This window comes from Cryptomeria japonica, chromosome 7, assembly GCF_030272615.1.
Source record: "Cryptomeria japonica chromosome 7, Sugi_1.0, whole genome shotgun sequence".
NCBI lineage: Eukaryota > Viridiplantae > Streptophyta > Pinopsida > Cupressales > Cupressaceae > Cryptomeria > Cryptomeria japonica.
Window position 1 is genome coordinate 444,774,297 of NC_081411.1, and position 12,016 is coordinate 444,786,312.

General features: G+C 34.8%; 1 protein-coding gene across 1 annotated transcript in view; it reads left to right on the forward strand.

The window, feature by feature from the left end:
* Window positions 1–4,848: 4,848 nt before the first annotated feature.
* LOC131030434 (ABC transporter B family member 15-like) overlaps window positions 4,849–12,016 on the forward strand; it is a 56,455-nt gene continuing 49,287 nt past the window's right edge. The window contains exons 1-2 of the mRNA XM_057961270.2: window positions 4,849–4,990; window positions 5,355–5,560. Coding sequence (XP_057817253.2) covers window positions 4,849–4,990; window positions 5,355–5,560 — 348 coding nt within the window. The remainder of the gene's footprint in view (window positions 4,991–5,354; window positions 5,561–12,016) is intronic.

Sequence of the window (12,016 nt, forward strand, 5' to 3'; positions counted from 1 at the left end):
TGTTTGCTTACAATACAATTTCATTCGTTATGTGACTACAACCTCTTCTACACTTAGAAATGTGTGTCTATTATGAAATAACCCCTCACTTAGGGTCAAAACTTTGTCATCCATCATCAAGAATCCCTTTCACTTAGAAATAAGGGGAAGGTATGCATTCTTGTTTTACTTCCTCTCTTTTGGCCGATGATGTTGTTTTTTCTTAAGAAACTCGTCTTGGAGGTAGGTGTCTTTTGAGAAAATATTTCTTCTCCTCCAAGGATTCCCTTTACACTTGTTGCAAGATATCTCTTTTTCAACTATCTTATCCTTGCTCTTGCCTCTTTATCTTGGATTTATGAGCATTATTTCCTAAAAGGATATCTCCTTGGTGTTGAAGGTGTGTATCCTTGTTTCTACCTTCCTTAAGACATCAACATAGGTCTATGTTGACATCTTAAGGTGGGGGCATACATATTTCCCTCTTTGTACTATATTATACTATATTTTTGCATATCTTAAACAAGGTGTTCATTCTAAAAAACAAACAAAAAAAGTCTTACATGAGATGCTTCATGCCCGAAACTAGATGAAACACACACACACACACACACACACACACACACACACACACACACACATATATCTTATATGGGGTTACACATTCTCAAAACCAAACAAAACAAAGTCTTACACGAGATGTTCCCAAAACTAGGTATACATTTATCTTACACGAGGTGTTCATTCTTGAAACTGGATAAAACAAAGTCTTACATGAGATGCTTCATGCCCGAAGCTAGACATACATTTATATTTTTATTTCATCTTACACATGTTTTTGCATTCTTGAAACTAGACAAAACAAAGTATTGTAAGAGGTGCTTAACTTTTGAAACCAAACAGTTGGACATGCAACATGATGAGTGGATCTATCAAAACACAACTAGACTATTTTGACTCTCCTCCCCGATTTGTATCACCTATAAAAACACAACTAGCCCATGGTGTCTATGTCTTCTCTTTCTCTTGCTCTCATGGATCACCTAGAAAAATAGCTAGCCCATGACATCAATGTTTCGTCTTTTCTTCCCCCCATGAGCTCATAACTTTTCTATTTGCGGTTCATGGTTTGATGCATGCTCTTGCTATTTTTATGTGATCACTTGTGTTCTTTTGATGAAATTTCAAGAATGATATTAGTGGTTAAGACATTCTGATTATTGAGGTCTCTTCAACTAGTTGGCTTGAGGTCTTATTTTGATTTTTAGCTTTTGTGTTGGGTGTTGCTTGATATCATGGCTTGCAAGCCATGAGTGGAGACCCAATGATACTTCAATGATTGGTGGCTTGTCATATTCATTGGCATTCTACACTCTAATGAGAATAGTTGATGTTGTCATTAATGGAAACCAACTAGAAACCAACTAGCAACCGACCAACATCATAGACATCATACATCGGTAGGCACCGACACTGACAGACACTTTCACTGGCATCCATTATGCTATCTCTGTTATTTCTATTTACTGCACCATTTCTTGTTTACCGGTACATTGTTTTGGGTTGAAAAATTATAAATAAGTTCAAATATTTAACTAACTGGTTAGACACTGATTCACCCCCTCCCTCTTAGTGTCTTTGGGACTGTCATTGAATATAACAATTGGTATCAGAGTCTGGTCCTCTATTTGCAAAAGCCTAATAGCTTGATGAAGATTCTGAAACTGGTACAGATGGAGAACTTAAGAAAATAGTTGGAAGGAGCTCTTGAAGATTTTGATGCACAAAATTTGAATAATATCAAACTTGAAGATGATCTAAGGACTGTTAAGGAATTAATTAAAGGACTTCAGGAGAACCTGGTTATAGCACAAAATAAGAGAAAATAACTTCATGATCAAATGCAGAAACATGATGATGAAAAGGAAACTCTTAGTGATATTGCAGACAAGTTGAGGCAAGAGAATACTAACATGAGAAATGAAATGCAAGACTTAACCATAAGGCTATGTAAGGATCTTTAAGACATAAAGAAGAATGAAGAAGACTTGACTAGGAGACTTTATGATGGAGGTAATGAAAATCTGAGACTTTGTCATGAAATTGATATGCTAAAGACAAATCTGATTCACATGCAACATGATAAAGATGAGCTTATGAGACAAGTTGGAATTCTTGAAAATGAGTTGATCACTGCAAATGAACACAAAGACAAATTCAAGAAAAGTTCAGAAAGACTTGATGACATGCTGAAAAGACAAAAACCTGATGGAGATACAATTGGACTTGGATTTGAACATGGAGAAAGTTCGGGGACTGCAAACAATTAAGATCACAGTAAACCAGTAAGACAACCTAATGCTTATAAATTCAATGAGAAATGTTTCAATTGCAATAAATTTGGTCATAGAGAAAATCAGTGCAAATTTAAAAATAATCAGAATACAAACTTGCCCACCGGTCAATGTTTCAAATGCAATAAAGTTGGTCACAATTCAGAAAATTGCAGAATGAATGTGAAATGCTATGTTTGTGGTAGATTTGGGCATTTATCTAATCAATATAGAACACAAAATGGTCAAGGATATGGAAAATCTATTCAGAGGAATAATGTAACTTGTTATGCATGTAACAAGATTGGACATATTGCAAAATTTTATAGAAGCAAGACTATACCGGTGAACAATAAAGGATCTAGTGTGAAAGGAAAAGAAATGGTAAATGAAATAAAGCAAGAATTTTCAAAACAATGGATTAAGAAAGGAGATCAGAAAGTTGATGAATCTATCTCTACACTGGTAGAATAGAGTAACCCTCCATTGGTAGGAGATCCTTCATCTAACTAAGGAATAATCCTTAGGGGGTATTGCAGCAAATTGAAAATCATGCATTCTACCTTGGGTTGATGGGAAGAAGATACATTTATTCTTTACTGGCAGATATGTTAAGTTTTCACTTAACCGACGAGCATTTAATGCAGTTTTTGAAGAACTTTTTGGTTATAAAGAACTGGAAAACCCTCATTTCGACTCACCAAGCATTCAAGCATTTAGAGAGCGTGAAATTGAGCAAGGGCATTCTAAGGAAAATCAGCGAAGTGATTTTCAAGCATTCAAACTTTGAGTAAGAGGTATTTATCTTTCGAAATGGCATCTTCATCTTCTGCACCTGAGTTTATTGCAAACCCTACTGTGGTCTAAAATGTTAAGCGACCTAGGCCTGTGTTTAAAATCATCCTTGAAATTGCCAAGCAAGATGATTCTATCAGAAGATTTTTCAAAAATTCCGAAGGGAGTCACTTATGCTGAAAACCCTAGAATCTACATTCACTGCAATATAGAAAATCTAGGAACTGATGGTTTGGAGAACATGTACAGTGGTTTCATTACTGATGAACAAGGTTTAATTAAACCGGAGCATAAGATAGTTGAAGACTTAGGATTCATTGAGATACTGAACATACTTGAATTTCCTAAGGAGGTAATCTGTCTAGTTCTGAGTAGAGTTCATGGAGAGTTCATGTGGCTTGAATCTATTTTTAAAATATCTAAGGGAGCAATCAAGGCAGTTAATGGTTTACCCTCAACCGATAGTAGGCCCGACAAAAATAAGAAGATACCTAACAAAGGAGTTATGGAGTTAACTGAAGCTGCATCTGATAACAGATCTCTTAGGGTTAATGACATTACATATACTAATGTGAGATATGTGAGTATGGTACTTGGATACAGAGTAACTCATGCTAACAGATTGAATTCAGTTTCCAGCTTATGTACTCATAATGCATATGAGATGGTAAAGAACAATGCTAAGATTGATGTTTGTGAATGGCTTAAAGATGAATTAATAGACAACCTGAAAAAGATTAAGGGTGACAAGGAATGGACATTTCATTTTGGAAACCTTCTTGTGTGTCTAATGCTTTACTTCACCAAAGAGATACCTGACATTGGTCATAAGGACTTTGGATATGACATCCTGGTAGGCAAACAAATAAAGAAAGCTATCACCGGTATGAACAATAATAGTGACAACATTATAACATATTACTTCAAAAACTTTCAAAATAAGATGAGAGCTAGAGAAAGGTTACCCCAGAGCATAGTAGACAGGTATGGCAAGCAAATCTACTTTGTAATTAAACGTGATGAGACATGGATGGAAGCAGTTAGCCCTATAACTATTTGGGTTACTGAAATGGGTTATGAAGTGGATATAAACATTCTTAAAACATATGCAAAAACATTACTAGAAGCACCTAGAGAACCAGCTGAAGAAACTTTTAGAAATGCTGATACCATTGAGAGTGTTGTTACAATGCAAAAACAGAGAAAAAGAAGAGAAAAGTTTATCAGAGATGAATCCAAGATGGCCAAGGAGGTCAAAGAAAATGTGATGAACATAAGTGGTATATCCACCAGTGATCTAGAAGGATTGAAACTGGAAGCTCACGTTTCACCGGTTGTTACTTCTTGAGATACTGACAGTGGGAAAGCAACAGAGTTCAAAAGAGTAGAAAGGAGGAAGACAAAACCCTCACCAGTACCCTCTCCTTCTCCCAAAAGGACTAGAACTTTGAGGATGAAGCAACAGGAAGTTAGGGAACCTAAAAATAAACTAACATCAAAGAAGAAATAGACTAAGACACCAGATACCCTGACATCGGAGGAGCTGGTAAATGAGATCAAATAGGATGAAAATATTTGCAATGTGAATAAGTACTATCATTCCTACAAACATTCAGACAAGGACACTATAGAGGCCAGTATAATTTTACATTTAGATATCTATAAAAAGGTTTTGATTGAAGTTGTAGAGGATCTACCAAATGACTTATATTTAAGGCTAGAAGCTAAAAGAATGTCAGCGATGGAATTGGATAAAAAGCTAAAAATTGAAGCATTATTAGCAGTGCATCTTGTAAACTCTAGAGAGGAAATTGATGAGCTAATCTCTGAGGAAAACCAGTCAGTTTTTGTTAGTGGACACCAACAAGTAAGCCTAATGGCTGGTAGAGTTACGGAGATTGCTGATGAGACTGCAGACAAATGTGATATCTTTTTTGTTGAAAGGGAAAAGAAAGAGGAAAAAGAAAGACAAAAAATAGATAAAATATTTTGCTAAGGTGTACTGAAAGGACAAAGGGAAAGGCAAGATTGGTGGTGTACCTTCTATAAAGGTAACAGATAAAATCCCTCCACTAGCTCAGGACACCCCTCCATTAACTTCGACATCACATGTACATACATAAAATCAACTAGATAAGGCAAATAATGAAGTAACTCATGATGATACTAACCCAGAGTTTGAAATAATTTTCACCATCAATGTGGATACATAGGACATAAACATTGTTGTGGATAAAGAGATTGCAGAGGTTAAGGCAGATGATGTTAAGGATAGTAAGGTCTCTGAGATATCGACACAAGAAGAGCAACCAGAGACTGAGAAACCAACAGAGGATAAGGTGACTAACACAAAGCAACTAGAATCAGAGAAACCGACAGTTGAAGAGGTACTAGTACAGACTGAAAAATCAAATGCAGAGGTACAAACACAGATAAAGGAATTCAAAGAAAATGTAAGTAAAGTGGAAGCAACTGATGGAAATAAGGAGGAAATAGTGAAGGTAATTGGGCAAGCATCTGTTGAGAGGAACCCCATAGCAGAACCAAGCACATTTACAGGTGAATTTAGACCTACTAACACAACGGAGGTTCTATCAAATTCTATCAAGAGGGTAACAGATTGTAATGCCTTATCATTTAAGGCTATTGATAACACAATACCTATCTTGAAAATGATTGCACCTACCTATAAGATGGATCACATTAATGATTTTTTAGGTAAATTAGACACATTGTCCAAATTCATTACTGAAAATGTCATAACTATAGATAAAGTGAATGAGGAAACTATAAAGGAAAGAGTAGATAAAAATAAAGGAGAATTCTTTGAGAAAACCATAAAAAACTGTAATGAGCATATGGATTCATTATTACCGATACTCAACTCAACAACTTTGGAGTATAAGGAACTATATAGAGAAGCATGTAAACCTCACTATTTGACAGAGGATATAGATGAGGAAATCAAGAAGACACGGAAAGAAATCGATGATATTGCAGATAATTTGATAGGTTCTTCAAGACTTATCTTAGTTTTTGAGCAGGAAATGGCAGTTTTTGAGGAGAAGTTAGAGAAATTTGAGAAAGAGAAAGAAAGGATAAGGTCAAAAGCCTGGGAAATCAAAAGTAAACTTGGTCCAAAATTGGACTGTCTCATTATTCAGCGGGTTGAGCTATCAAAGGCAACAGTTCAAGGAGAACAATAACCGGAACAACAAATGCACTATCTAACTGACATGATCCATCAGACTGAGACCATTCTCTTTGACAACAACAAATTCATGTAGAGCCTAAATCTAGTTTTGGAAGACATTTTTCAGATTGTAACCAACTAGTTATAGGCGATGAGGTAGAATTTTTGTATTCTTTGATTCTTTTTGACATCCTTTGTCATTGATGTCAAAGGGGGAATAGTATTATGGAGAAAAATAAGGAGCAATATGGAGAAAGTAATTGTACAGAGGATATCACTTGCTCAGGGGGGTCACACTTCTTTTTGCATAGCAGTTTTGGATTTTTCTCATGAGTGTTGCCATCAATGCCAAAGGGGGAGATTGTTGGCATTCTACACTCTAATGAGAATAGTTAATGTTGTCATTAATGGCAACCAATTGGCAACCAATTGGCAACCAACCGACATCATAGACATCATACACCGACATGCATCGACACCGGCAGGTACTTTCATCGGCATCCAGATTACACTAGAAATGAAGTATACTGGCACTTAGGGCGACATGGGATATAGTTTTTCTTATATGAATTATATTGTAATTATAATTAATTATTTTTAAGCCGACTTGGTATATTGTAAAGGCTCATATATATGAGATCTTATAGGTCATTTTGTATGATGATTGGATATAATGAATAGGAGATTATTGTATGAGGTGATGTAGTTGACAACGAAGGTTTTTGTTAAGGTATTTGACTGAGCTTAAACTGGTACTGAACTGGGAATTTGAGATGCTATTTTGAGCAATACATTGTATTGAATTTAATTATCCATATTGTAGTCAGTGAGACTCTTTTGAGCAGTGCGCTCTAGGAAGTTGGCCTTCCTACATGTGCAGGCCCCTATTTTAAGTAGTATTTATTCATATTGGCCAATGAATAAATATTGTGGGTCACAAATCCCACCGAGGTTTTTCCCACACCAGGTTTCCTCGTTAAAATATGTTGTGTTTGTTAGTTAGATGAGAGGGGAGGTGAATCAGATAACTTCAATTATCAATACTCTAATCAGATTCAACCTCGGTAGAACTTACTTGATATGCAACTTATGACTGTAAATCATTCAAACTCATAAACAGATAAACTTAAAACATTAAATCACATTTAACACTAGATTTAATGTGGAAATCCTAATAGGGAGAAACCACTGTGGGATTTCGGACCCACAAGAAAATATACTCTTCTAGAGTATGCTCGGTTAAAAGAAAATCCTGTTAAAGATTACATAAACACATTGCTAGATGTGACTCGGTCAAGGGATTTCCCTCAAATCTATTAGAATCTTCACTTTGTTAGAAGTGACCTTGTCAAAGGATTTCAAACACTCAATTAGAATGTTACCTTCCTAGAGGATTTACAAATAAGAGTGTTAGGTCCACTCAGTTAAGAGATTTCCTGTCACTTACAAAAATAAATAACAGTAATAAAATATATCTGCAACTTCATATCTGAAATGTTATAGAAGATTCTATATGCTCAATGTGCTCAAGATAATCTTGTCATAAGACTTATCTTTCTCCTTGCTGGGCTTCTGACTTTGTTCTTCAATCAGATCTTCAATCTTCTGTATTTAGTTATCACTTCTGTAGCATCACTATGCTTCTATTTGCCCACATTCTCTGTTCATCAACATCTCTTTATTTATAAGCAGTTCCTAACCTCTTAATCTCCTTAATCACATTTCCCATGATTAATCTTAGCCATCAGAACTTCAAAATTGACTAGGTTCATTGAATCCTTCGATCTGAAAATGTTTTATCTTGCCTTGAAACTTGTATTCCTTCCTTGGTACTTGTGCTCAGTTAGGACCGTTCAATATGTGCTGTAGATCTAACTCTTGAATTTTCATTGCCATTGATCCGTAACAAACTTCTTGCAAGACATTCCAATCTTCTATAAATCTCCAGCTCATTGGCATCCTTCATTTAATAATGTATTCACTTATTTAATGCATTTTGTTACTGCTAGGTTGATACTCGGTTAATACTGAACTTTACTCGGTAGACATTCTCTCCTCGGTGCATTTTTCTTTCATTAACTAACATCGATAACCTTGGAGTTTACCGACTAGCTCCTTGCTTGGTAAAATAGAATAATATCAAACCTTTACTCATGAAATATTTTTTCCTTCTTGTTTAGTCTTCGAATACACATATATAGGATATCAAGACAATCAAAACATCATAATCTCATCACTTTCTAACTCGGTAATAGTTGCCCATTGAATAACTTATTACTCCCCTTCATTTTCACATTCTTCTGGTGTCATTTACCGACATCTTTATCCTCATGAAAACATATTTTTTAAGATATGACAACATCATATTGAATCAGAAAATCAATTGCTTGACATCAATGACAAAATAATAATACTAAGATAGTAATCATCCTTTATCAATTATATCATTCATCTCCAACAACCTTCTCAATATCATCAACCAACAAACTTATTGTAATGCCAACAATCTCTCCCTTTGGCATTGATGGCAATACCAACTTGATTTATTCCAATTGATTCGAATGCTGCTAATCTTCTCCTATTATCCTTGAGCTGTAAACTTGTCTGTTAATCTTCTCCTATTATTAGTCTTCTCCCCCTTTGACAACAAAGCCAAAAGTAAGACTGATCCATGATTACTTCCCCTGTGAAGTAATTTCCTTGTTGTTCAAACATATACAAATGTATCTCGGTCAGAGCATCTTGTCTTCATTCATTGTTTCCTGCACAACTTTAGACATCCTTCTAAAGTGTGTAAATCAGCATCAACTCACAAATAGTATTCTATGGAGTAATAGAATTGATGTTGTCACCGAACTCTGTTAGTGAGTACTTGATAGGGCTGGACCCCTAACTTACTTCTGAGATACTCAAAAGTGTCCCTTAGCAGTGGCTTTGTGAAGATGTCTACGATTTGTTCCTTTGTGCTAACATATTCCAGCACAATTTTCTTTTCTTGAACTTCTTCTCTAAGATAATGATACTTTATAGAAATATGTTTTGTCTTAGAGTGCATTACCGGATTCTTTGAAATGTTAATAGCATTGGTATTATCACAAAATATAGTTACTGGCTTGGTAACTATCTCATTCATACCTTCCAACAGTTGTTTGATCCATGCTATATTGGTACAATTCAATGCTGCAGTGACATATTCAGCTTCAGTTGTTGACTATGAAATGCATCCTTGTTTCTTTCTAAGCCAACTTACTAGTTTTTCTCCCAAAAAGAAAGCTCCACCACTTGTGCTTTTCTTGTCTTCAATATTTCCTTCCCAATCAGCATTAGTATAGACTTTTAAGTCAAAATCATTTCTCTTTTCATATAGTAGACCATAATCTTCAGTGCCTCTCAAGTATTTGAAAATTCTCTTGATTGCTATCATATGAGTTTCTTGGGGATCTGCAGAAAATCTTGCAGCTATACCTACTACATGTGCTATATCAGGCCTGCTGTGAACTACATATTGCAACTTTCCAATCATAGATCGGTAAAGTATCTCATCAACAGATGCAGATTCATCATTCTTTGATAGTTTACAATTAGTAGTCATAGGAGTACTTACAGGTTTAGAATCCTCCATTCCAAATTTCTTCAAGATTTCCTTTATATACTTGGATTGAGTAATAAAAATCCTATTTTTCATTTGCAGTATTTGTAAACCTATAAAATACTTTATCTTGTCGATTAATGACATCTCAAATTCTTTGCACATTTCATTTCCAAAGTTCTTACATAAAGAATCATTTCCACAAAAAATAATATCATCAAAAAATATGGCTGACATCAGTATTCCATCATCCTCATCATTCTTCATATACATGTTGTTGTTTTCACTAGTTCTCATAAATCCAATCTTTAATAAGTAAGAGTGCAACCTTTCATACCATGCTCTGGGTGCTTGCTTTTGGCCATATAAAGCTTTTTTCTCTTCAATACCTGATCTTTATTCTTCTCTTCAATAAATCCTTCTTCTTCTAGTATACCATTCAAAAATGCAGATTTGACATCCATTTGATATACCTTGAAATTTTTGTAAGCATCATATGCCAACAATGTTCGTACTCCTTCAAGTCTTGCTACAGGTGCAAAAGTCTCTCCATAGTCTATTCCTTCTTCTTGATCATAACCTTTGCAAACTAGCCTTGCTTTATTCCGAATGACCTCACCTTTTTCATTTAGCTTATTTATGAAAATCCACTTTGTAACGATTACATTTTTCTCTTTTGGTCTTGGGACCAGTGTCCATCTTTCATTTTTCTTGATTTGATCAATCTCTTATGTCATAGAATTTACCCAATATTCATTGCTTAATGCTTCTTTTACTATGCTCAGTTCAAATTTGGATATCAGACATGTGTTGTGTTTTAGTTTGTTCCTTGTCATCATTGGAGCATCCTTATCTCCTATAATCTGACTTGATGGATAATTTCTTCTGACATATTTTGCTAATATAGGCTCGGTAGACTCTGTATGATCTTCTTCATCACTCGGTAACTGAATATTTTCTTCATTAGCTTTCTCAGTAAAATTTGTCAGTTGTACATATACAAAATCTTCACAATCTTCTGGTTCTTTGGAGTTTCCTTCATCATTCCTTTCTGTAAATTCATCAATTTTCACATTTGCACTTTCCACAATTTTGTTAGATGATTTGATCAGACATTTAAATGCTTTACTCCTAGAGGAATAACCAAGAAATGTTCCTTCCTCACTTTTCTGATCAAATTTTCTATTTCTATCATCTTTGTGAGCATAACATCTACTTCCAAATATTTTAAAATAACTTACATTTGGTTTCTTGTCATACCAGATTTCATAAGGTGTCTTCATAGTTCCTTTCTTCCGTTGTACTCGGTTCAAGGTGTAAACTGCAGTGCTTATTACTTCTCTCCAAAATATTTGAGGTACTCTCTTTTCTATCATCAAAGTTCTGGCACAATCTACAATTGATCCATTCCTTCTTTCAGCTATTCCATTTTGCTATGGTGTCCTTGGTGCCGACACTTGTCTTTTTATACCATGATCATTGCAAAATAAGTTAAATTCATCAGAAATGAATTCTCCTCCTCTATCGGATCTTAGACATTTCAACTGTCTTCCTGTTTCTTTTTCAACTCTTGCCTTATACCATTTGAACATTTGAAAAGCTTCTGATTTCTCTTTTAGAAACATAAATGACATCATCCTTGAGTAATCATCCACAAATAATATGAAGTATTTATCACCATAGTAACTTTTAACTTTCATAAGACCACAAAGATTAGTGTGTACAAGATCTAAAATTCCTTTAGAAGTGTAAGACTTACTTGTAAAGCTTGATTTTGTCATCTTACCCATTTGGCATCCTTGACATATTGCATTCTCAGTTTTTTCCAAGCTTGGTAGACCTCTTACATGATGCTTCTTACTTAATTTGATCAGATTATCAAAATTTACATGACAAAACCTTTTATGCCATGACCAGGTATCTTCTATTTTTGCATACAAACAATTGTTCTGAGTTGAGTCAAGGTGAAATGTATTACCTCTTGTTTGAGTCCCGGTAGTAGCCAACTTTCCATGTTTGTCATGAACTTTGATAATTCCTTTATGAAATTCTATTCGGTATCCTGTATTGTTTAGCTGTGCTACACTCAACAAATTATATTCAGACCTTCAACCCAATATACATCAT